General features: G+C 41.9%; 1 protein-coding gene across 1 annotated transcript in view; it reads right to left on the reverse strand.

Annotated features, from left to right (window-relative positions):
• cachd1 (cache domain containing 1) overlaps positions 1-24075 on the reverse strand; it is a 121886-nt gene that overhangs the window by 65385 nt on the left and 32426 nt on the right. The window contains exons 2-3 of the mRNA XM_015970989.3: positions 10527-10589; positions 2364-2512 (exon numbers count right to left, since the gene is read on the reverse strand). Coding sequence (XP_015826475.3) covers positions 2364-2512; positions 10527-10589 — 212 coding nt within the window. The remainder of the gene's footprint in view (positions 1-2363; positions 2513-10526; positions 10590-24075) is intronic.

Genomic DNA, 24075 nt, shown 5'->3' on the forward strand with positions numbered 1-24075 from the left:
TCTAGAAAACATGAACAGTGTGTGAACCACCTGATCTCCCATAAACCGAATGACCTGTCGGGGACCCCCAGATGCAGCTGATGCCTCAAACTCTGAGCTGCACTTAACAGGGCTGTGTTCCCATCATTAGCCTGAGGTAAATGCTGCCCCACGAGCCTGTTTAAGTCCATTTATTTCTGCTAACCTGGTAGAAAACTTCTTCTCCTCACATTCAAAGGTAAACAGGTTTGCAATTCCGCCTGAGTTAGCAAGTAGGACAGAATCAGAGGGAGCCAGCTAGCACAGTTCTTTTTAGAATCCGGATGTGTTCTTGCTCCGCCCATTGTATCGAGGAAGCATCAATGCATCCTTCTGCGGACTTGGGACAGCAAAGTTTCCCATAGTGCATTGTGTCGCCAACAGTGACACTCCGAACATCGGAGGAGAAAGCTAATAACTAACGCTTTATATTAGAAATATAAATACAATTATATAAAGTTGTCTGTTATTGTAGATAATCGTGCACAAACTGTAAATTTTGCTGTGTTTGTTTGGGTTTTACTCATCATGATCCTTCAAAATGCTAATTAGCTAACCCACTATCAAAATAAAAGCATCGTCGAAGTTGTTGCTCATTCCTTTAGTCGATTTTGCTGTATTTAGGCTGTTTTATTTATTAAAAGGGGGGATTTGTGGTCCCATTCATAATGAAATTAAAATTAAAGCAAAATAATTAAATAAAGTTTTACGTTAATGAGTAATGAAACACATTTTTAGAAGAGCTGCAAGTCTGTATTTTAACGCATAAACAGCTCTCTGAATCCAACTAGTATCAGGCAGAAAGAAAATCTTGGAGAGTTTTAGTTTCTGAACTTTAAAGAACAAAAAGAAAAGGTTGAGAGACGTTATCCTGCAAAGATCTCAACAAGAGAGGCTGAAATGTTGCTGTGAGGAATCCAAGACTGAGAGCAGCCAAGGTGAAAGCCGTTTCCTCCCTTCTGGAAAAGGCTTTGAAGTTCAGAGATCTATCAGAGAAAGCTGCAGTCTGGCATGTCCATCACCACCACTACCTCTGTGACTCTGCTGCATCATTCTGTACTTCCTGCTCAGATTTTAAGTGGTTTTTTTACTATGTCAATCCCCTGAAGCTTTAAATCCCTGACATTAGAATAAACACACTGAGGCAAGAATACGACATGTTTATGTGTGAACGTGTGTTGACTCTATGTATAGATGCCAAGAACTTGGTTTGGATACAGGTGTCTAGTGGCTGTGAGCCAGATTTACACCCCCCCCCCCCCAACACACACAGACACACACAGACACACACACACACACACACACACACACACACAGAGACAGGTGACCTTGCAGCCTGTAAAGTCTGCATGCTAAAAACTTCAGAGAGCAGCAACTAGTTACATCTACTGATAAAGGGTAGAGAGACAGGGCGAAGCGGGGAGAGAGTGAGGGGGGGGGATGCGGGGCAGAGAGACAGCTGCTGCTCTGTAGATTAGACCTGAAAGCCTTGCCTTCTTTTTTCGGCTTTGAACTGCGTTTTCTCCTGCTGGAGTCGATGATCGGCTCCGAGGCTGGGTCTCTCTCTGGTACGCTGGACCAGGTTTAAACTCTCTAAAACAACTTCCTGTTCCACAACCACTTTCAGAAAAATTGGACCTCGTTGTCCAACGCTCAAGAAAAAAAAAGGACAGCAAAAATTTATTGCTCTAATTATCTAATTGATGCTAACATAGTTGGTCAAGCTTTGCATAATTAAAAACGCAGTATCTCCTTGTTCGTGGACTTCAAGATCCATTATGCTCATGTATGATTAGATTAACGGCAAAATGCAAACAACCTGAAATAAAAATAAAAGTCCAAAGTTTAACAGCCTCTAAATATGTGCTTTTAGGATCTTTAGGTATGGAACGTTTGGAAGCGCACAGACGCGTTACTGAATTTCCACACGGAAGTGTTACTGTGTTGCACTTTAACCAGCAACACACGTGGCTGGGTCCCAACTCAGGGGATGAGTCAAGAACCCATCCTAGCTGGTCGATGTACCCTTGCGCAGGTATCAGAGAAGACTGGAGGTGAACGCCTGTGAAACTGGAGTCTGACCTTCAAATGTATTCCTGTCCTTACCTCGGTGTATATCGCCTAGCAACCGTGACAGTGTTAAGCAGACATTAAAACTAAACTTAGCATCTACCATACAAGTTCCCTCTGTCTGTATCAAGTCCTTTCAGCAAACACTGTGGAGTGGACAAATAATATTTCTAGCATCAAAAATGAAGACTGAACAAACCTGAACACGACCACAAGCTGGAACTCTTAAAGTTGCATTAAAGGGACAGAAGAGTGCGAAATAAGGAATAACTCACTCCATCATGGACGCCGGTATGGAGCAGCAGTCCTGGATTGCTGTGAGCGGGGAGGTGAGGTGGGCAGTGTAGGAGGCCTCCACCACCTGTTTGTTCCTGTTCACCACATCCAGGTAACGGTTAAACTTCTCCCGAATCTTCTTAGCCAGCTGCACGAAGGAAACACAGACACGTTAACGAAACCAAGGAGAAACTTCTCAAAGTTCATGAAAAACCACATTTTACTCTGAAACACAGACAAACTGACTTTTTTACACACCTGTGGATATATCCTCCAAATTAGGGCTGAGCGATATTGAAAAACTTCCTATCGTGATATTAATTTTCATATCTGTTGATACTGATCTATATCACAATACAAAGCACATCACCATATTTGTCCATCTTTAATGATCTCTGATTTGAAGATGTCAGTAGGTTATGATTTAATCCTCCCACTGTCCTAATGGGTGTGACCCCACGAGGAAAGTTGGCCATTGAGCAGGATTGATGGTTTATTGCTTGAGGTCCACGTGGCAGAGGTGAGGTGGTGCTCAGTCCTCACCCCTGCCACGTGGACCCAAGGGATAAGCTATCAACCTGCTCAATGGTAAACTTTCCTCGTGGGGTCACACCCATTAGGACAGTGGGAGGGTTAATAGACTGAACAATGAAATATTGCTATCGTTTTATCGCCCAGCCCGACTCCAAATGCTTACTAAATGTTAAAAGGACAAACAAATATGTAGAATGTCCCTAGATTTCTCTAGAAAGTCAGACATTTAAAATAGTGATGCACCGATATGAAATTTTTGGGCCGATACCGATATCCGATAACTCATTCACTGCCAATGATGACTAATTTCCCTCTGGGATTAATAAAGTATCTTTGATTTATTTGATTTGATTTAAAGTCATCATTTTAAATCCAAACGTTCACTGCCAATGACGACTAAAGTCGCCATTTGCATGTTTTTACTGTGTGGGCGTCGGAACGAGCCCGGGCACCGAGAGAACAAACATCTCAGCTCTAAAGCCGATCTTCATCCGCATACGTCACACGTCACGTGATCAGGAAGCAGAAAATCCATGTGTTAGGAGATCGTTTTGGGTCGCTGCTGTAAAAAAAGTGAGGCACGAACCGGAAAAGCTTCTGCCGATCACAATTCAACAACGGATTATGAAAGAACGGATAATGTTGGCTAAACACTCCGCCTGCGCGTCCGGACCGTTCTTCAGGACATTAGGAAAGGGAATGATGTAGTGATGTGTCAGTCGCTACAGACAGCTCTCGGAGCCGGCTCCTTGTTGGATTAACCAGAGTGAGTGACACACACACACCGCACCTGCGGACTCCTGAGCCACTAAAAACGGCTAAATGTGCGCGTGTGGCGTGCTAAACACACGTGCAGCTTGCCCCGGATTGCTGTGAGACCGGGTTGGGGGGTGGGGGGTGCCGCTGTGGTTGGGACAATTATTACATTAACTGATGGACTTGTAAATAAATAGTTAATAAATAAGGTAGAAATAAGTTCCTCACGCTGATAACTAATCTCTCTGAGGACACAGTCCTACAGCACCTTGACACGACTCAATACATGTTATGCAACATTTTGTGAACATCAATTTATTTGCATTTATTTGTTATAAATGCCACAGTATAATTCTTGCTGTCAGTATTTGCAAGATATTGGTATTTGGGTCTGTACTGGTTAGACTTAAATGAGTTAAACCAAGGTCTGTAGCCCTTGGGTCATAAACTATGAGCTAAAAGTATATTGGTCTTTTTATACTGGGAATCAGGAGTTATTTTAGTGATCATCTTGTTTCTTATTTTTGTCCTGATTGTGCCCTGAGCAATTTTATGACTGAATAAAAACAAATAAAATCAACATAAATTGAAAAATCGTCTTAAATAATTGTGATCTCAATTTCAGTCACCATAATCGTGATTATTATTTTTGCCATAATCGAGCAGCCCTACAAAGGACACAGTTCTGGTTGAGCACCTTTCCTGGTGCACTTAGTAAAGGGGATGCAGAGCTTTGAGGAGACTAATAACCGGCTCTGCAGCAGCCTACTGGAATGACATCAATAACAACATTCCTCCTCTACTTAGGACTGTAGACACCTCACAACAGGAAACCAAAACATAACTGGAACTGGATAATAATGAGCATCTGTTCTTATTTATTCCTCTTTTGTTGTTATTTGGCTCTAAATGACAGATCATGAACTGATTTTTTTCCAACATCATTCAGTCACATTATATCATTATTAATTTAGTTTTAATTTGATTGTGTGATTCCATCGTGCGTGTGTGCGTGCGCGCTCTACGATGACAAAGGCATTCTGATGAGTCTTTGCACAAATTTTACACTTGATGAAGACCTTAAGCTAGATTTTGGTGACACCATGGGAATGCATTTTTGGCTAATGGCTGGAATAAAATCCAAACTTCAAAATCCAAAATACCTTCCTAACATGTGCAACAATAAGGCAAAAGCACTGTGGCCCCATAGCCACTGAATCACCACTTTAGCCTTTCTGAATACAGAAGCTTGCTTATTTCCACAGTAACTGGATCCTCTTTGTTCACATCCCATAATTACAGCTGCCTGCAAAACGTCAGTGATCGAAGCCAGAAACAGAAAAAAAGCCACAACCCACCGACCGCTCCTACACCTAATCAGCCAGCCGCTATTCCTATTAGGGTTCAACAGGAGACTGAGGCATGTCCCACAGTTCCTGCTGCTCTGCCACAACCAACACACACAGCAGGACACTTCACACACAAACACGCCGCCACACACGGACCTGAAGTTCAGCTCCTCCATGGACGATAGTGGGATTTCACGCCAATTAGCTGCAGTCATTTTTGCTTCAGACGGGAGGGAAAAGAAAAAGTGAGTCTGTGTTTAAATGAGTAGAGCTATGAAGGTGGCGGGGAGGAAGGGAACGATTAGAACTTTAATAGAACAAGAAAGCAACCAAAAACGCTGGGCTGTACAAGTTCCAGCTAACGTTTCAGTCTGCATGCACCAACCAGAGAGGGAGGGTCCATAACCACACTCCCAAACAACAAGGTTCTTTTTTCCACGCTGTGACCCGTACAACCAGCCGCTCGGGTTTGCAGCACATAGTGGGCTTGAGTCAGCCGAGGGGGTGGGGGTGTTTGGTGGAGACCCTTTAGAACCGGTGCTCCCGGCTGGAAGGTTTACCAGACGGACCCTTCGTTTGAGGCTAACAACCTCATGTTTCTGGCAGTTTTCTTAACTGGTTATTAAAATAGAGAAAAAAGCTGAAGAAGTGGCCATGTTACTCCCAATTAAGGGTCCGAAAGTTTATTTTTTCCTAACTTTTCTATTATAGAGTTCATTAGGCCCGTTTCTACCATAGGAACTCCATGGTAATTTACCCAGACTTCCATGGTATGTGCATGTCTCCATTTCACTGCGACAGCCCACAAAGACCACCTCCTGGGGTATTTCGTGAGTACCTGAACTGGGGCGTGCACTCGGAAATGACCCGGTAGAAGCGCTGGGCGGGACTTGTGGTGAACTCATGCGGATCGGCTGTAACTCAGGAAATTACATCAGCAGACGTTGCTGAACAACTGGCGTTTGTCAAACTGGAAGAGTTGCTGGTGAAGCAGAATGGAAGAAAAAGAAAATAAGCAGAGTTGAAGCTGCTTTAAAATCGACATTACTGAACTCCAAACACTGAACAAATCCGGGGGGAGGTGTGTGTGTGTGTGGGGGGGGGGGTCCGTTTATAGCGCCATAATTTATTACCCTTTTTGTCTCCAACAGAGTGCCACACAAACGCCACCATTAACATCATTCTGCTCAATTGAATCCCCTGAAGAGCAGAGAATATGGCATACTTTGATAGCATAAAATGTTTTCATGTCTTTTGGTACTCATCAGTGATGTAACTCACAGACAAAATGGCTAATTCATCTAAAGCCTAACTTATACTTCCCCGTCTGCGTTGGGACGGAGACGCGCAACGCCATTATGCATCGGCGCAAGAGCCCTCCGACGTGCTCGCAGAGGAAGACGAAGACATGTCCCAATTTGTAACAATCCATCAAAATAGTCAGAGAACGCAAGCTTGTGATTGGTCAGGATTCTGCTTCCAGTTAATTCGTCACCAGCACCGTCTTTGCCGCTTCTAAAAGTCAAGAGATATTTACCAGCCGACACGGAACAGATTGAAGAACGCATCGTGGAAAAAGTCTGAAAATATTAACGTTTGTTCACCCGTGACTGAAGGAGCACAAAGATATGCTGCAGGAGTTTTATTCGTGGACGGAAAAGGCGAGAAACGTGAGTTTAGAGGTGCCAACCGCATGAAGAAGAATGACGGACAAATTTGCGTGTGTGAAAAAGTCTCTGAAATACATTAAACTATAGAAACACAATAGTAGATACACTATTGTGTACCGGATATACGTGACTGTAATGGTAGCAACACTGCCTCAGAATAGCGCTACGCCCTCTGTTGTCCTGACGGGGAAATGTTCTTTAACAATCCCCAGCTGACGTAGAAGCCTGAAAGCAAAATATCTCTGTCAATACGTGTGCGTCTCCCCCTCACAGAGCTGATGGAGAAGTATAAATTAAGCTTAAGCAATCATTAACGTCACTAAAGGGACGATTTTGTTGCATGATAACGGCTGAGAATAACTGCTGTAGAAGAAATGCAGATTTTCTTTCCAAAACAAATGATGCATCTGAACCAGATAATGTCTCATCATCTCAATTCGTCATGTACAGGCCAGAGAACATTTGAAACAGCAGAGATAGAAAAACAGAATCATCCAAATCAAATCTAATGTTTGACTTGAATAGAACCAATTCTGGTTGTCTTTTAGCTTCAGTTCCTTAAATGCCAAGAGAGTCGTGCCTGTATTCTGACTGGGAGCTCAAGCAGCATCACGAATCCAGCATGGACTGCAAAATGCTGGAAATCTTACATGTCTCACTACAGCTCACCCAATTTTATATTTTCAAACTGTTTCCTAAATTTGAACGGACAAACAAGGAATTATTCAGATTTTAAAGGGGCCATATCATGGAAATGTCACTTTTAGGAGCTATTTACCTTGTTATATTGTCATTTTCTCATGGAGAAAAAAATAAAAAAATAACATTTTTGGCTACATTCATGCATTTTCCTGTCTTGGCTTCAAATTTTGCATTTTACTTGAAAATTCTGTAAAGCCTCAATGGAAACAAAATGTGTCATCAGGCCTTTTATTGGTAAACTGTGTAGCAGTCACACTTTATAGCGTGACGACTGCAAATTAATTATGACCATTAAGATGTGATAATTCCACATAAATATGAAATTTCAATCTGATTGATCTTTGAATGTTTAATCAGAAGATTCTAGTTACTTTTACTTGTTCAGGGACCATAAAAACACTTCGTATTAATTCAGAGTCAGGTACGTAGTCAAAAAGGAATTTTATTTATTTCTAAATTAACGATTATACATGACAAGACATGAATAATGAGATGTGATGGAGTAGATATGCGGTGATGGAATGTGATGTGTAGGTGGTGTGATGCAAGTTAGATGTTTATCAGAACCTTGTATCTGAAAAAAATTGTGAAATCTGGGTGTAAAAGAATTTGTTGTCTGCTATAAACTAGAGTTGATTATTAATAAAACAGCATCAGACGCAATCTGTTGCGTCTACAAACCCTGGCAGAGACCCCCCAGCAGATCTGGACTGTCAGAAGTCGGGTGGACTTCACGGCACCTGAAGCCAGCAGATTAACTTCGATACGACCCGTCCAGTCTTGAGATGTCTCCAGGTCACAACAGTAGCTGGAAGCTTATGTTGTACTGCAATTCCAATGAAAACTAATGATGGGTGTTTCGACCACGCCTGTCACGTACTTTGAGATTTTTCAGCTTGTAAAAGTTCGTAATTAGCATGACTACAAATTAAATATCGGCACGTCTGATTTATGATGTCACCACAGAATCTTCTCTCCCCTAGCGTAGCACCACATTGTCAGATTTATGGTGGTTCTTTCCTCCTGAGGGAAGGATTTCAAGTTTGCTGAACTTACAGCCATTTTCCTTCTGTTTTTCTCCGTGTCTGGTTCGGTGACGTCACTGTCGTGAAGCGCATTTGTAGTCGTGGACGTATTTTCACACAAAACCTAGAATAACGTTTCCACCCGTTCGAATATAAGCGCGTTCTTGGTATCAAAAAGTGCAATTAAGATTCACGGACATCATATGTGAAATCCATGGAACAAAACAAGAGCAATTAGAAAATAGCGTTTTTAGCGTCATTGACTTGCATTCGTTTTTTCATTCTTCCGGGGACTCGTGGTCCAGAAGTAGATGGGCGTGACTTGGGCTCCCTATATCATCTGGCTTTTGGTATTGCAATATATTTTATCTATCGTATCAACAGATTTTTGACAACACACACCCCTAAAGGACTCACCTGCTGAACCCTCAACTGACTATTTTTAGGGTGAATTTTAATTCCATTGAGCTTATTGTAACATGGGAGCTAAAAATAAAAGCTGCCGCCAGTTTAAATTTATGATACTCTCATTGACAACACACGGCAGTGAGTAAAACACAGAGACAAAGACAGACACCAAGTGAGGAGTGCCTGCCATTGGAGGAAGACAGATGTCCGCACATCTTCCTGAATAATGAATTTCCTCCAGTAGAAACTAGCTGAACATGGAGGTGGCTCCTTTGTGTTTGTCCTCCTTCCCCACTTCCTCCCAACTCTCTCTTTCTCTGCAGATAGCCTTCTAATTGAGCCTCACCATAGCTCAGGGACACGGCCGCCCTGCCTAGAGAGCACAAGTGAGCCAAGGATGTCAGAGCTATAATCTGAAGTAGTTGGAACCTGACTCAAGAGGGGTCTGCTTCAAATTTCTGAGTGGGACACAGAAATCAGCAACTTTACTCTGGGATTTAAGCAAACTATAAAGTTAAAGTTCCATTAGTCATCACACACGGATGAAATTCATCTCTGCATCTGACCCACCCTCATGGTGAGCTGCAGCTGAGGCTGCGCTCGGGAACTATTTGGTGGTTAACCCCCCAATCCAACTTCTTACAGCTAAGTGTCAAGCAGGGAGGCACTGGGTCCCATTTTTAAAGTCTGTGGTATGTCCCGACCAGGATTTGAATGCCGATCTCCCAAGTCCCAGGGCGGACACTCCGCCACTAGGCCACTGAGAAGGTAAGCACACATAAATACGTGTTTAAAAAAGATATTACTTTGTTGATTGAACTATGGTGAAAAAATGTGTTCAAAGTCTGAAACTAAAGCACAAAGTTTCCAGATTTTCTGTTGGGAAAAGAAAATATTTCCTTTTTTTCCTTTTTTCCAAATCCCATCTTGAGTTTCATCTGGAATACTAAATACCAGCAAGGTGTGAGATACTGTATTTTGAATATGCACACACACACACACACACACACACACACACACACACACACACACACACACACACACACACACACACACAGAAGAAAACACGAATGCTCACGCAGGAATACAGTCACTGGGAGAAATGCAAACAATCATCAACCTGTCTGTTCTTGCTGGTGGCTGTTTACCTCTGTGGCATATACTGTCACTCTTCCAAGATCCCTGATGCAGGAGAGCAAACACACACACACACACACACACACACACACACACACATGCACACGCACACGCACACACACACACACACACGCACACGCGCCTGCTCTCAGTTGGGTTTGATTTGACACCAGATGCCACAAACTCTGGGTAGTTTTTCCACTATGAGGCCAAAGATGCAGCCCATAAACTCTGATGGGTGAATTAGAGAAAGAAATGTGTCTAGCTGCATTTTGTTCATCTTTCCTTCAAATCTTCTTACTGTGTCTGACTTTATATTGGTAAAAAAAATGTAGAGCCAGAGACAGACGAGTGCAAAAAAAGACAACTTCAAAGCTGATGAGACAGCAGCCATAGAATTTTAATAAACCCCCTGGTGTATGAGTTCTGTGCTGCTGGATTCAACACTGCACAAGACCACAGTCAGCCTCAATGGCACATACATGCACTGACATATATACACACACGCACACACACACACGTGCATGCGTGCGCGCACACACACACACACACACTAGACAGCATAGGCCTTTGTTGCTCACCTGCTGCACTTCTGTCTCTCCGTTTGATGTCTTCTCTGTGTACACGAATGAGTTGAAAATCCTCTGCAGAGAGACACAGTGAGGTTAGACCAGGAGGAATGCCAAAGCATCACTTTAATAACCAAGAATGAGGATATGCCTACAGAAAAGCAGTTTTTTATGATTATGATCTCTTTCTGGAAAATAGTTGTACTATTTTTTGTGAATTTGAAGGGTGACCACTATGCTACTTAATAATCCAACAACTCACTGATTTTATCATCATGCAATGATTACAGAAAGTAGGGAATTCTGTCAAAGACTGTGATTGTTTTTCATGTTTTCCTCCACAAATACCTTCAGTTAGAGCTTAGGAATAGAGCTACCAGTGAAACAACTTATTAATTAACCTAAAGTACACCATCTGAGGGGAAAATAACTCCATAAACATTACCTTCCCTTGACTCTCATGTCTATTTGGAGCACTGAGTTGCATTTAGATGCATCAAATGGTATAAAAGTTACTCAAATCCTTCATGAATTTGGAATCAACATGCATCTGAGCAACAACCACTGCTCCACAAGGAGTGGAACCATTTATATGCCATTGACTAACTTTTGATGTTTAGAATGTCTTGGAGAGTTTCCCTCACATTTCAGCCTGAACCAGCTGCCACGATGGCGTATCTCCAGCAAACACACTGAAGAGTCTCCAGTAATATAGTGTACCTCAACACCTTGGCTGTGTCTAGAAATCCTGTCCACAAAAGTTCTGAACAGAATCAGTGACAAAAGGGGAGCCTTGGCGGAGTCCAACTCTCACCAGAAACTTACTGCCGCCAATGCGGGCCAAGCTCTGACACCGATCATGCAGGGACCTAACAGCCCATATCAAAGGGCCTGGTACTTATATTATTATATTTAAAAGAATGCATCAATTCAGATCAGAATCAAAGCCCCCCCCCCCCAACCTCAGAGGCAAAACAAAACCAGAACTGAATGCTACAACAACCCACAGAGTTGGTATTGGTAACACTTTACAATAAGGGTCTCTTTATTAACATTATTTAGTGCACTATTAAGAATTAATAACCTATTAGAGTATTACCAATTGCTTAATATTAATGCATTACTAAGCTGCCCTTTGACCTAACCTTAAGGACAGTGACACTCAATAGTAGCCAAAATCGGAAACTTTAATAAAGGGATCCTTTGCTCAATAATGCACTATGTAATGTTTATTCCGGGAACCTTATTGTAAAGTGTTACATACAAATTTTCTAACCAAAATGTGTCCCTCCATCAAATAACAATAAACGATGTTTGCACAGGTGATGTTTAGACTTTATGGGAGTAACACAGGCAGCCATCCACTAATCATGATCATTCTTAATCAGTTTGCAGAAGCAGACCACAAGGGGTCCTCGTATGAGAGATCGTAGTTTTCCTAATTTCATCGGCCATTTGATGTAACAGTCAACAATTTAGTGAGTAGGGCTGCACAATATATCGAAAACTTATCGTCATCGCGATAACAGGATGCGCGATAGGCCCATCGCAAAGCACGTCAAAAACGGCGATAAATGTTTGGTTCAAACATTTCCATCCGTGTCATACATCAGCTTTTTGTAAACCAGCTCTGGTTTTTACACGGAAGTATTATTTGACCAATCAAATGTAGCCCTTCTGATATGCGGCCAATCAGATGGGTCCGTTCACGTAATACGCCCGCCCCCTACATAGACCGTTAGGATGGAAAGCAACACACAAACTGAGTTAGCGGCGCCGTTCCCTTGTTCGTCATGTTGACTCAGAGCAACGAACGCATTTTGTGCTGAGGTTTCTGGAATCAGCGCTGCTTTCAAACGTGAACGTGAGTTCGCTCGGTGTCGTTAATCATTTTTACCGGGCTGACTCCGACACGTGCCGGTGAACCAACCCACCTTCATGTCGCTAGTGTTCCACCGGGTGGTGATGTTAGCCCCAGGCTCCGGTTAGCTTTCAGCTAAAAGGCTACAGCACTCTCCTCCCAGTCCCACCCTGCTAAAGAGGGCCTGGAAAAGTCCCCCCACACATCAAAGTGATTTTTCATTTATGAGCTTTTATAACCTTGTTAATCAGGGTAGTTGATTTGCTGCTGCACATAAACTGTCAGTCAGAAGCTCTGCTAGCCGGTTATCTTGGAGGAGCTAGTTCAATTTGTTAGCTTGTTATCAGAATCATAGTTGCAGTTTCATCATCCGAGCTGCTTTTTAAGATCCAAGTTAAACTTGTTCAATCTGGAGTTAAAACCAAACGTTTTCACATATTTTCCATGTAGTTTTTTTGCCAGTTCCTCTTCTGAAAGGTAGACAATTGTTTTTCTCTTTTCCTCAGAAAATCTTAATATTCTCCTAGTTTGGCCCAGCACAGTTCACTTCCCAATTACAGCAACAGCCTTATATCATAACCACATAAGTGGAGAAAATGTTCAGTGGCAATGAGAGAATTTGCTGTTGCATTTAAGTGATTTAACATTTAAACTTATCTTCAGATTTTTTGTATTTATTCTAAAAATCCTGGTAAGGGATGTTTTTCTGTATTTGGAGCATCAGAAAAAGTTTTATGGTGGTGGCGATGTTTTAAAGTCACTGAGAAACTGCATGCATGCATTTTGTTGTTTTGCTGCTATTACAGTAGCAGGTGCAGCTGCTTATTTTTGCAATAAAAATGTTATGTTGTAATGGAATTCATGCATTAGTTTTTGTTTGCTTTGAACCCAGAGCAGATGTCACACGCCAGACGGCATCAACACTGCATACTTTAGTATTTGTTCATTTATCGTGAGTAATATCGATATCGCAATATTAAGCACTGTTATCGAATATCGCAGGTTTTCCTAATATCGTGCAGCCCTAATAGTGAGTGACAACTGATTTGAGCAACAAATCAGTTGTCACTCACTGTTAACTGCGCTTTAATTTCCGCAGTTAACATAGGGATCACAATTTGCAGATCACGTTTATTTTTCACAGAGATCGGCCGCGGATTCCTCTTTTGGTTGGCATTCTAGGAATCGAAACTAGGAATCAAAATAAAAAACTTTGAATGATTCCGGGTAAAATGAACAGTTGGAACCGGTTCCAATAGATGCTCGGTGCCCAACCCTAGGCGCAACATTACATCAAACAGTGATATCAAACGTTATGTCCTTCTTCATCTTAGCTTAATGGTTATGTCCTTCTTCATCTTAGCTTAATGGCAGATGGCAAGAAGTCTTGAGGGATGTTGTGATCTTGCAAGTTCAGCAAGGAGGACAGCGGAGAAGCCACTCTGCATCTGAGACACGATGTGGATTGACGTGCCGCAAAGCACACGAGTAAACCATTCCACGCCACTGATGCCTCCATTGTGGGGGTTAAACATTGTGAATTTCCAGGTTGTATGACTGTGAATTCTTGATTGGCGTGTACCACTGAAATCACGTGAAAACTAGCTTTCTAATGATGTTGATGTGCATAGACAGGGATTTGACCTGGAATTAAATATTAATTTTATTGTCCCATTTGTAAGACCCATTCATAGACATTAAGAAAGACTAGTGAACCATCACGATGGTCAATATATTTGTCCAACTGCCCAACATTCCATTCAAACAGCACCGCCTCTTTTTTTTAACATCCATTTCTTGGTAAAAAGAGATTATTTGTCACCTATGTGTTGAGGTCACATAAACACCAAACCAGTGATCCAGGTTGACACGGTGACGTTACATTCCCACAGCTACCTTCCAGACCGAACATTTTACAAGTCTGTGATTCATACTAAGTGAGCAGGAAGCAGAATGGTGCATTTAGGCATAGAGAAAATGTGTCCTGGTGTGACCTTACTGCTTGGAGAGCTGCAGATCTCCATGAATGTGCACCTGTTGTCACACATAAACACACAATGTCTAACACATTCATTCAGATGGTCGCTTTGGCATAGCTTTACACACACACACGCACACACACATAAACTCAAACACAGGCAGCAGAATGGTGTGATGTTTAAAAACAGAGGAGAACCAATGTTTGTGTTTTGGCTGCGGGTAGGCAAGTGTTTCAGTGTTTGCTGTCCCATCAAACCCAGAGACTTAAATTGTCTGGTTCCAAAGCAGTAAACACTTCCTGTCGTCTGTCCACACCATCTGTAGACACCTTCCAGAGGCCACCAAAAAACCCAGAATGCACCAAAAAACAGATTTTAATCTAAACTACACCACAGCAAAGAGTTTCAACTCATAAACCTCCTGCATTCCCAACTGGGATAGATGGACTTCAACTGAGAATTTTTTCTTTTTTTTCCCCCCATCACTTCTTTCCAATTTCACCACTAATCCAGATGTGGTGAGTCTTCCTATGAGCATTTCCAAGGTCTTGTCTAAATATACTGATAGGACAGGGGGAGGGTTAAAAGAAAAGAAAAACCTTGACGGAGGAAAAATTGCAAATATTCCAACAACGCCGACATTAATGTGAAATTAAATGGGAAAATAGAAAATGTTCGGGTTTGTTCGGGACATTGTTTACAATAGTCTCTCATTTGTTTTATACTTTAAGCACATGGCCAATATCTATTAATAACAGAGTCAAGAAAATCATGCTCATGAAGCATCACCATTTCCCCTAAATGTCTATTGTTACTTGGATGCATGACATTTTTTTATTTCCACTTATATGGTAGAAAATAACATTTAATAAATAAAACTTGCAACTTGTTGTGGTTTTAAAGACGTTCAAGTCATTTAGAACAGAGGAAAGAGCCGCAGCGAACTCCGATTCGGTCGCCATGTTCGACAAACTCTGAGTTATGGTGTGTGACGTACGCTACTCAGTGCTGATTGGCTCGGTAAGAATTATCACAGGGTGGGGTTATTTGAAAAGGAGAGTTCCCGGACCCTTTCTCTGTGCAGAATTGAACAAGGAGGGCTCTGGCAGGCCAAGCCAGTATCGCCCAGCCCTATCTCATACAACTGAGTGGAGAACCTCTCACACCAGTGGTGTTCTGTTGCTAGGTACGCGAGTGCCTAATGACCCACGTGAGTGCTGCGGATTGGCGAGACCAACAACCGGTTGGACCAAGGGTTTCTTTCATTCTGAACTGTATCATTGGCGGAGATTTTAAGACAATTGAGAGAGAACCATTTAAGAAACATTTTAATCTCCACAGTCTATTTATGTTAGAATGTTGTTAAGCAGCATTAAAAAAATGTAAGCTAATTTGTTTTCCAAATTTGCCAAGACAGCTTTAAAAAGTACCAGAAATACATAAACACAATATAAATACACAATTGGAGACCAGACACGTGACTGCTATGGTGGTAGGATACTTTGCTCTCTTTTGTCCGGGTTTGCAACACTCTCCAGGCAACGGAGAAATTTGAAGGACAAACGCCTCCGTCGATGCGTGTGTGCGACTCCTCACTCGAGCTGATGGAGCGGTATAGTTCTTCATAAACATTTTCATTATGTTAATTTTCCCAAAACAACTGCATATTTCTATTTTCTTTTTTTTTTCCCCCATGTCCTATCCGGCTGTTAAGCAATCAGAATTGATGTCTGAGTGCCGAAGACGAGCCTTATAGTTTTCCTCTCACAGGTGGAGCAGTTTAGCTTCAGCTGTAATGTCTCGCTTGTTACCAAAACTTTATTAGAAATATATTCGGTTCTTTTAAATCCCAACAAACATGGAGACAGAAATGCAAGACAACTGCATATTTCACTGCATAATTATTCAAAAATTGCTAATCCAATCCAAGACTTTTTACTCTTCCGAACCCTCCTGAGTAAAGGAGAAGAAAAAAACCATGTTCAAAATTTGGATCTGCCAAATAAACATGAGCGAGCACACACAAACCGCTGTCTCTCTCTCTCTCTCTCCACTTAGTAGGAATTATAAGCTTTTAGAAGCAAAAACTACACAAATAAGAAGGAAAAGAAAAGGGGGTAAAAGGAGTCACTGGATGGGAGCGTCGCATTTTTCAATTGAGCCAGCAAACCTGAAAAAACTGGGAACAAATCCTTCTGAGAGTGGCAAAGCTCCTGTTGTTGATTAACCACAGGTTAGCTGTCTTTCCCCAGCGCCTCGAGTGTTTGTTGTCGGAGCTGTTTTGCGGTTTTCACAGCTATGGAGCAGTCAGCGAGGAATGCTCAGCTCTGAAACCTGAGAGGCCTGAGGCTGCCTGAGCCACCACGGTCCTGTGGCCTCCCATGACCCATAATCAGACACACACATACAAGAAGAATCCCAGCAGAACAGTACAGCATCAGAACAAACTCAAACCTGTCTCTGCAGACCACTTCTGACAAACGAATGACAAGTTCAAATTTCATAAAAAAATATCTTAAAAGCAAAGAACTGTATGTTCAGATAAACTATTTTCATATATAGTTTAAAGGAAGGCATGGTGTTGGATGATTTTACGTCACCCTTTACGATGCTACAAAAGCTGATGAATTCTTGGCTTAATTTATGGAGCTCTAAGATAAAATCAGTGTTCAAAAGGAGCCGAATAGGGCGGAACCTAGGACTAGAGGCCGGCCGATTTACTAAATGTTTTCTATATCAGCCATTGGCTGAAATTATTTTTAAAAGTCGATAAAAAAAATTTAAATCAGGCACTTGTGTGGCCAGCTGCAACCACTACTAGACCGAAAAAAGGACCCGAAGGACCCAAACATATCTTTTTTTTTTATTCAATTCAATTTAGCTATATAGCGCCAAATCACGACAAGAGTTGTCTCAAGGCACTTCACACAGTCCACACTCCAGTACAGGTCAGTTCGTTAAGCCAATCAGTAAAAAGTTTCCTACATAAGGGACCCAACAGATTGCATCAAGTCACTGACTAGTGTCAGTGTCTTTACAGCAATCCTCATACTAAGCAAGCATGCAGCACCGGTGGAGAGAAAAACTCCCTTTTCACACGAAGAAACCTCCAGAGGATCCTGGTTCAGTATAAGCAGCCATCCACCACGACTCACTGTTTAACTGTTTAATGTTTAGAGTTTGTTTTATATTTGAAATTCAATACATATTAAGAGATTCATTGACTTTTTTTTATTTATATTGCACACAGTGTGTTCAGTTGTCTTTCACAATCAATGTGCTGCTAAAACATATATATTAGGGCTGGCTGATATATAGATATTTTTAAAATATTGATATAATTTTTAAACAAGATACGAGATGAATTTACATCTTTATATCGATATAACTGGTCAAACTGCTATGCTAACGACATGCTGCTCCGTCTCTAAGCGGTTATTACGTGTATTCATACAAGTTAGCTCAATCTGAGAGCCTCTGAGTAAATGTGCTGCTCTAAACTTTGCATTTGACATCCTGGTTTTTAATTATTTGGGGGCGCTCAACGCCAGCGAAATTCTGTTTTCCATCCTGCTTGTGCGGAGATGAGCAAAACCCCTCCCTCCCGGGTAATGGGAAACATTTACGGATAGCCGGAGTGGCCAAATTACCTCAAACATATTGTGAGGGTTTGAATAGTAAACTATAGGGTAAATGTTTTATTCTGAAGGCGAGCTCAACGAGTGAGAAATGTTGATCTGGTTCTATTTTTTTCCGCTCTGGTTTGCTATGCTAGTAAATACTCCGTTACGAGTGATTCTCTAATTTCCCTCTGGGATTAATAAAGTATCTTTGAATTCTGTTGAAAAAGTTGAGAGTTTGTAAGGCGTGGGTTACGGCAATAGTAGCCCGAAAACATTACTCATAAAAGAGCAACTAGAGACTCTGAGTCATTACAGTATAATTGCTGATATGAGTCAATACTGTTAGATTCCAGCCATGTTTGTCTTGATAACTAATAACTCCACGGGGCATGACCCATGTGATCTTCAGTAGATGCAATTACATCATCAAACACTTAGCTTAACATGATAGATTTTTTTTTCTCTGAACAAGAAATATACGATATGGGCCATATCTAGATGAAACTTAAATAATTTTACATTAATTATAAATGTATAATTAAAAAGTGCCTGTGGGACATTTAATACACATCTAGCTCTCAACTGTGTGTGTGTGTGTGTGTGTGTGTGTGTGTGTGTGTGTGTGTGTGTGTGTGTGTGTGTGTGTGTGTGTGTGTGTGTGCGTGTGCGTGTGCGTGTGTGTGTGTGTGTTAACAGACAGCTGTATCAGAGAATAGGCACTAAGGTTAAAGTTTGACAAGAATCAATACATTTTTTTGCATTTAATCTACTGATTTATGTACGTAATTTCTCAAGACAGCTTGAAGTGAGTTAACTTGTAAATATTTTACAGGAGGAAAAATACCGAGATACATATCGTATATCCGAATTCAGCAAAAAGATAGAGATATAAGTTTTGGTCCATATCGCCCAGCCCTAATACAGAGTTTTCCCTGCACAGTTTTATCAAGGCGGGCTGCCTGAATGTTTTTTTTTACATCGAACGGCGACACATTTTACATTTGCTTTAATTACAGTAACTTAGCAAAGGCTTGTGCCATCAAAAAAGTCCATCGTATTATTACAGTAAATTTCTTTCAGCTGTTGTAGGTGAACCAGTCTCTCCATCTCACTACCGGTGCAAAATGCCTGCCTGCCAGCCTGCCAGCCTGCCAGCCATCCATCCATCCATCCATCCATCCGTTTTCGACCGCTTATGCGGGGTCAGGTCGCAGGGGCAGTAGCCTAAGCAAGGAGGCCCAGAAAACTCATTTCGGCCGCTTGTATCTGTGATCTCATTCTTTCTGTCACTACCCAAAACTTGTGACCATAGGTGAGGGTTGGAACGTAGATCGAACGATACATTGAGAGCTTTGCCTTCCAGCTCAGAATCACTGCACAGAATCTTCACCACGACAGATTGGTACAACACCCGCATCACCGGTGATAAGTGGTGGAAAGAAAATAAGCAACAGCAACAAATAAACACAGCCATAAAAGTACTGTATCATACTGTATCAGCAATAGGAGCACCACAAAAAGAAAAAAAAAAACATAAGAAAAACTACCAAATGTCAGCTCAAGCATGAGGCCCAGCACCACCCACCCCCAGCGGCGCTTGCTGCTACCACTGGAACACGTTTAAACCCAAGGGCAAGCCCTAAATGGTTGACGTATCAGATCCTGGATCAGTCAGAAGCTCTGTAAATTACCACAGCCTTGATGACCACATAGTTGCACTGTTTGAAATTTCAATCAGAAAACGATAGCGTGCTCGGCCCTGGTTCACCTGGTCGTTATGGGCCATTCCCATCTGTACCGGGTCGGCCCGGGCCGGGTAGCCCCAGTCGGCCCCAGCCTGGCCCGGTTGATTCCACACATCCTTGTCTTAAGCCCATGTGGGCTGATTCTACCCACCAATCAGAGGCTTGCTCTAATGGAAGGTGTGAATGGGCTGATTCTACCCACCAATCAGAGGCTTGCTCTAATGGAAGGTGTGAATTTGCTGTCAGCAGTGGGCGTGTTGGCCCTGGTCGGCCTGAAGCAGTACCCCTCGGGAAGAGGGCCGAGAATGAGCCTTGGTTGGCCCGGGAAAATTCCAGGCCACCCAGATATGTAAACAACCTACGCTACCCGGCCCGGGCCGACCCGGTACAGGTGGGAATGGGGCTTTACAAGCTCGTGGTCGGTACTCCACCGTCATTTCAAACATTAGGCTCCCACAACACACTCAGCACAGATGGATCAGTCACAAGAGCTGCGGCTCTGGCAGTCACGTGATTGTTTTGTCTGAAACTGCAATTTTGATTTAAAAAATTAAAGAATGTTAAGTCTTAGGGCAGAATAATGCAAACTTGAACAAAGAACAGCCATTTTCAATAAAATGTCCTCCTTTTGTTTGATTTCTGAAGCAAAGTCAGTAGAAATATCATAAAATGTGCATTAAAAGCTCTGTGGACCTAAACAGGAAACTATCTGTTCCCAAAAAAAAGTGCTATCAGACACAGAGAGGCGGTCTTTGTGTCTTTAGGTTGGTTTTTAAATCCATTCACCTCTGGGTTAATTCTAACCACAGCTCAGCGCTTTGCAGGAATGCCTAAACTTGGAAAACCAAGCGTTCCAAAGTTAAGTACAAGAACCTGTTGTTCTCTCACCCTGTGTTGCATCTGGCCGACAGAATAAAAAAATGCATTTTTGTTTAGCATTAGTATACATCAGAACTCTGTTCCAGACCATTTCTTTCTCTTTGAACGGCTATATCAACAGATCACGCAGCGGAAACTTCCTCTGTACACAGAATCAATTTAACTGCCACTTCAGCTCGTCTGTCACACACTTGTCCAGATGTCAAACGACCCCAAGAGGCTCTTCTGCTTTAAAGTGACTTGTTTTCATTGGTGAACAAAATGCAGATGAGTAAAGATGAGCAGTGACACACGGAAACGCTGGAATTTTTATTTCGGTGAGTGAAAGACTGACAGACAAGTAGAATGACAGCAGGAGAAGAGTGAATCCCTTTTCTAACACTTTGATGTTTTTATCTCCACCAAAACTGATTTTCTCCCTTTTAATTTAACTGGATTTCCTGTTTTTAATTATAACAACAGAATAAGTTTCTTGTTATGAGGTTTATAAACAATATTTCAGTCATTATAAACTGAAACAGCTAACACCAATGAAACCTCTAGAAAAATTATTCTCTCAAAGCCCAGACGTTGTAGACGTTATAAATGATCTGCGAAGAGTTAAATATGTAATGTTGGGCGCTTGCAGTTGCAGCAGACCTCTTTTCCTCAGCTTGTCGCAACGTGGCTATTTATGAGAAAGTCTGCAGCAGCCAAATTCCGGTCTCCCTTTCGCAGCGTTTCCCCCAGCGCTTTATAAGCCTGGCGGCCCGCCAGGCTTTGCTTGGCCACCCACCAGGCTAAGCGTCATGCCCCACCCCCCTCCCCGACCCTACCGTGTCTGCTGACATGAACGGCGCAACGAAACTAGAGCCCTCCATCCGCTGATACCGGTGAAAACAGCAGCGGAACGTGTGCAACCCCCCCACCCCCGTTCTCACGGAGGAGCGCTGCGGGACCTCACCTCAGACATGCATCCTTTTTTCTTTTCTTTTTTTTTACCTCCTAGACCTAGCCTAGTGAACTAGACCAAATTCTTGCTTTGCAAAGTTTGGTCTAGGCACGCTCCATTGGAACCTCCGCAGCTCCTACCAGGACTCTGGCTAGCCAATCACAGCTCTCTAGAGGGGTTTCAAGCACATAAAGAGCTGTGATTGGTCCATAATGGTGGGCCAATCACAGTGCTCTATCTGCTTAGTGAACAAATCACAGAGCTTTATCCACTTTGTGGGCCAATCAGGGCACTCTATATGCCTGGTGGGTGGGATGATGCAACACAGTGAAACAAGAGTATGTCACATTCATTGTCCAGTGGAATGCGGAGATCATTTGAAAGACAACGATAGAACCCGCCCCACAACCGAGAGCCGTCAATGGAGCGTTGCTATCCTAGACCCTCACCATGCCTCCATCCTCAAACTCACCAAACAACTCATAGTTTGTTAAGTAATTTTTTTAAATTTATTTTTATTTTAATTTTTTGGGTTTTTAATGAATTCTACAAAACAAAATCAGAAAACATGCTCCTGGGGAGGGAGTGGGAGCAGGGTGGTGGGTTCTTGAATTATCACAAAAAAATGGAAATAAAGAGGAAAACATCGTCAAAATAACTTATTTAAATTTTAAACCAGTTTAGCGGCTGAAGTGAAATCTAAAAGTCTGTGAGATTCCCAGGAGAATAATATTTCTACAAGCTAATACTAACGCGGTTAAATATTTAATAATCAAACTTTGCAGCCAAACTATTACATAAAAAGAAAAATTCTTCAATGAAAACCATTTTTATTTATTAATTTTAAAATAACCAGTCACTCTGAGTTTTCATGCAGGCAGAACATGAAAATAGTCTCCTATGCTGAGCTTTTCATTAAAAGCAAAGATGATGATAACATGCAAGTCATGGGGATCATTTCTACACAGGTCACTAAAGTTTTTGCCACAGCAGATTTGAATCTAAATTTGCGAAAGTTTTGATCATCAAATCATAAAATGATGGATAAAAAGACGACATGATCGAGAAGAGAAAAGCAGGTCGTAGCTGGATTTCTAATGTCCAGAGAGAAACCAAACTCTGGCTAATAAAGTGTGTCTCCATTTCATCTGAGTGAAGCTAATTAAATGACAGGCTGTCAGCATCTTCTAACCGTTTGCTGCTGTTCAAAAGGTCCTGGAGGTCAATTTAATTTGCTAGAATCTAACTAAAGGACCACCTAAGGCAACAGCTTCAAGGTCCCAGCCCACACACTGTGATGGTCTGGTCGCCGTTTTCCTGCCTGCTCGTGCACTTGTGGGTGTTTACTGTTATGTATTGTAGTTGGATCGGTGCTGCATTCAGAAATAATTTCTACTTTAGAAAATTGTACAATTACTTTTCATATTCTGGAGATACAATATCAAATATGCAGAAGGCCAGCTTAGTGGGTTTTAATCCAAACAGTGAGAGTCCGGTGGTTCTGCAGAGAGAAACAGACTGAAAATCTATTCAGTTTAAAGTTAAATGAAGCAGAACAAGCCTTTATAAATGTTTTCCACCAGAAACCCAACGATATCACGTAATTACTCATTTATCAAATATAAAATATTATACTTTAAAGTGACAATGTGTATTCTCCCTGACAATAGGAGGCAGTAAATTTCTAAATCACTGCAAGCAAGCAGTATTTTTGTGTTTGAATAAGACCGTACCAACGGATGACCATTAGGGTCTAAAATCCCTGGGAGGGCAACCTTTAACAAAATGACAAGCACATCAGACGCCGTTTCATCACTGTGAGTGAAGAGGTCAATGTGTAAAACAACAACGGTTATGAGTGGCGAAAGTTTTTTTTACAGTTTGTTACAAATCAGTAAATGAATTCTGTCCTCATGGGTTCCCGTAGAACGAAACATGGTGTCACCCAGAGACTTAGGATGTTTCTGTTGGTGTTTCTCAATGCCAAGGAACCTAGCCTTGATGTCTTGGTCCCGCCCCGGTTGCCAAGGTGATACGTCATCAGGAGCCGCCCAGGCGTGTTCCAACGTTTGTGTGCTATTGAGGCATCTGTTCTCTGTTTGTTAGCTGTTAGCTAGCTGAGCAGGGGAGGTGTCTTGTAGCCTAGCCTTGGTAAAAAATTACCCAGAATACAGCTCAGTATTTTCAAGAGGATGGCGGATCAGGAGCCGGTAGCTACTTTGGGGGCAAATTTCAAGTTTAAATGTAAGTCAAACAACTGTAGCTATCGAGCTGATATCTGCAATGTTTTTTATACCCAAAGCAGTTATCTAGGGTTGGTTAGTTGCAGCTTCGGTGACTAGTAGGTAATAACTCACTTACATATTTAATTTAACAAATATAAACACAATTTTGAAAGTAAAAGGCTCATTATACATTCATATTAAAAACATATACAATATAGCGTTATCTCCCGTGTCACGTAACGTTAAATGCCTGCCGTGGTAACGTGATGCAAGTCTGTTCTATTTAACTGTTTTCTTTGACCAAGGAAGGACAGTGCC

This window comes from Nothobranchius furzeri, chromosome 8 (assembly GCF_043380555.1).
Source record: "Nothobranchius furzeri strain GRZ-AD chromosome 8, NfurGRZ-RIMD1, whole genome shotgun sequence".
Lineage (NCBI taxonomy): Eukaryota > Metazoa > Chordata > Actinopteri > Cyprinodontiformes > Nothobranchiidae > Nothobranchius > Nothobranchius furzeri.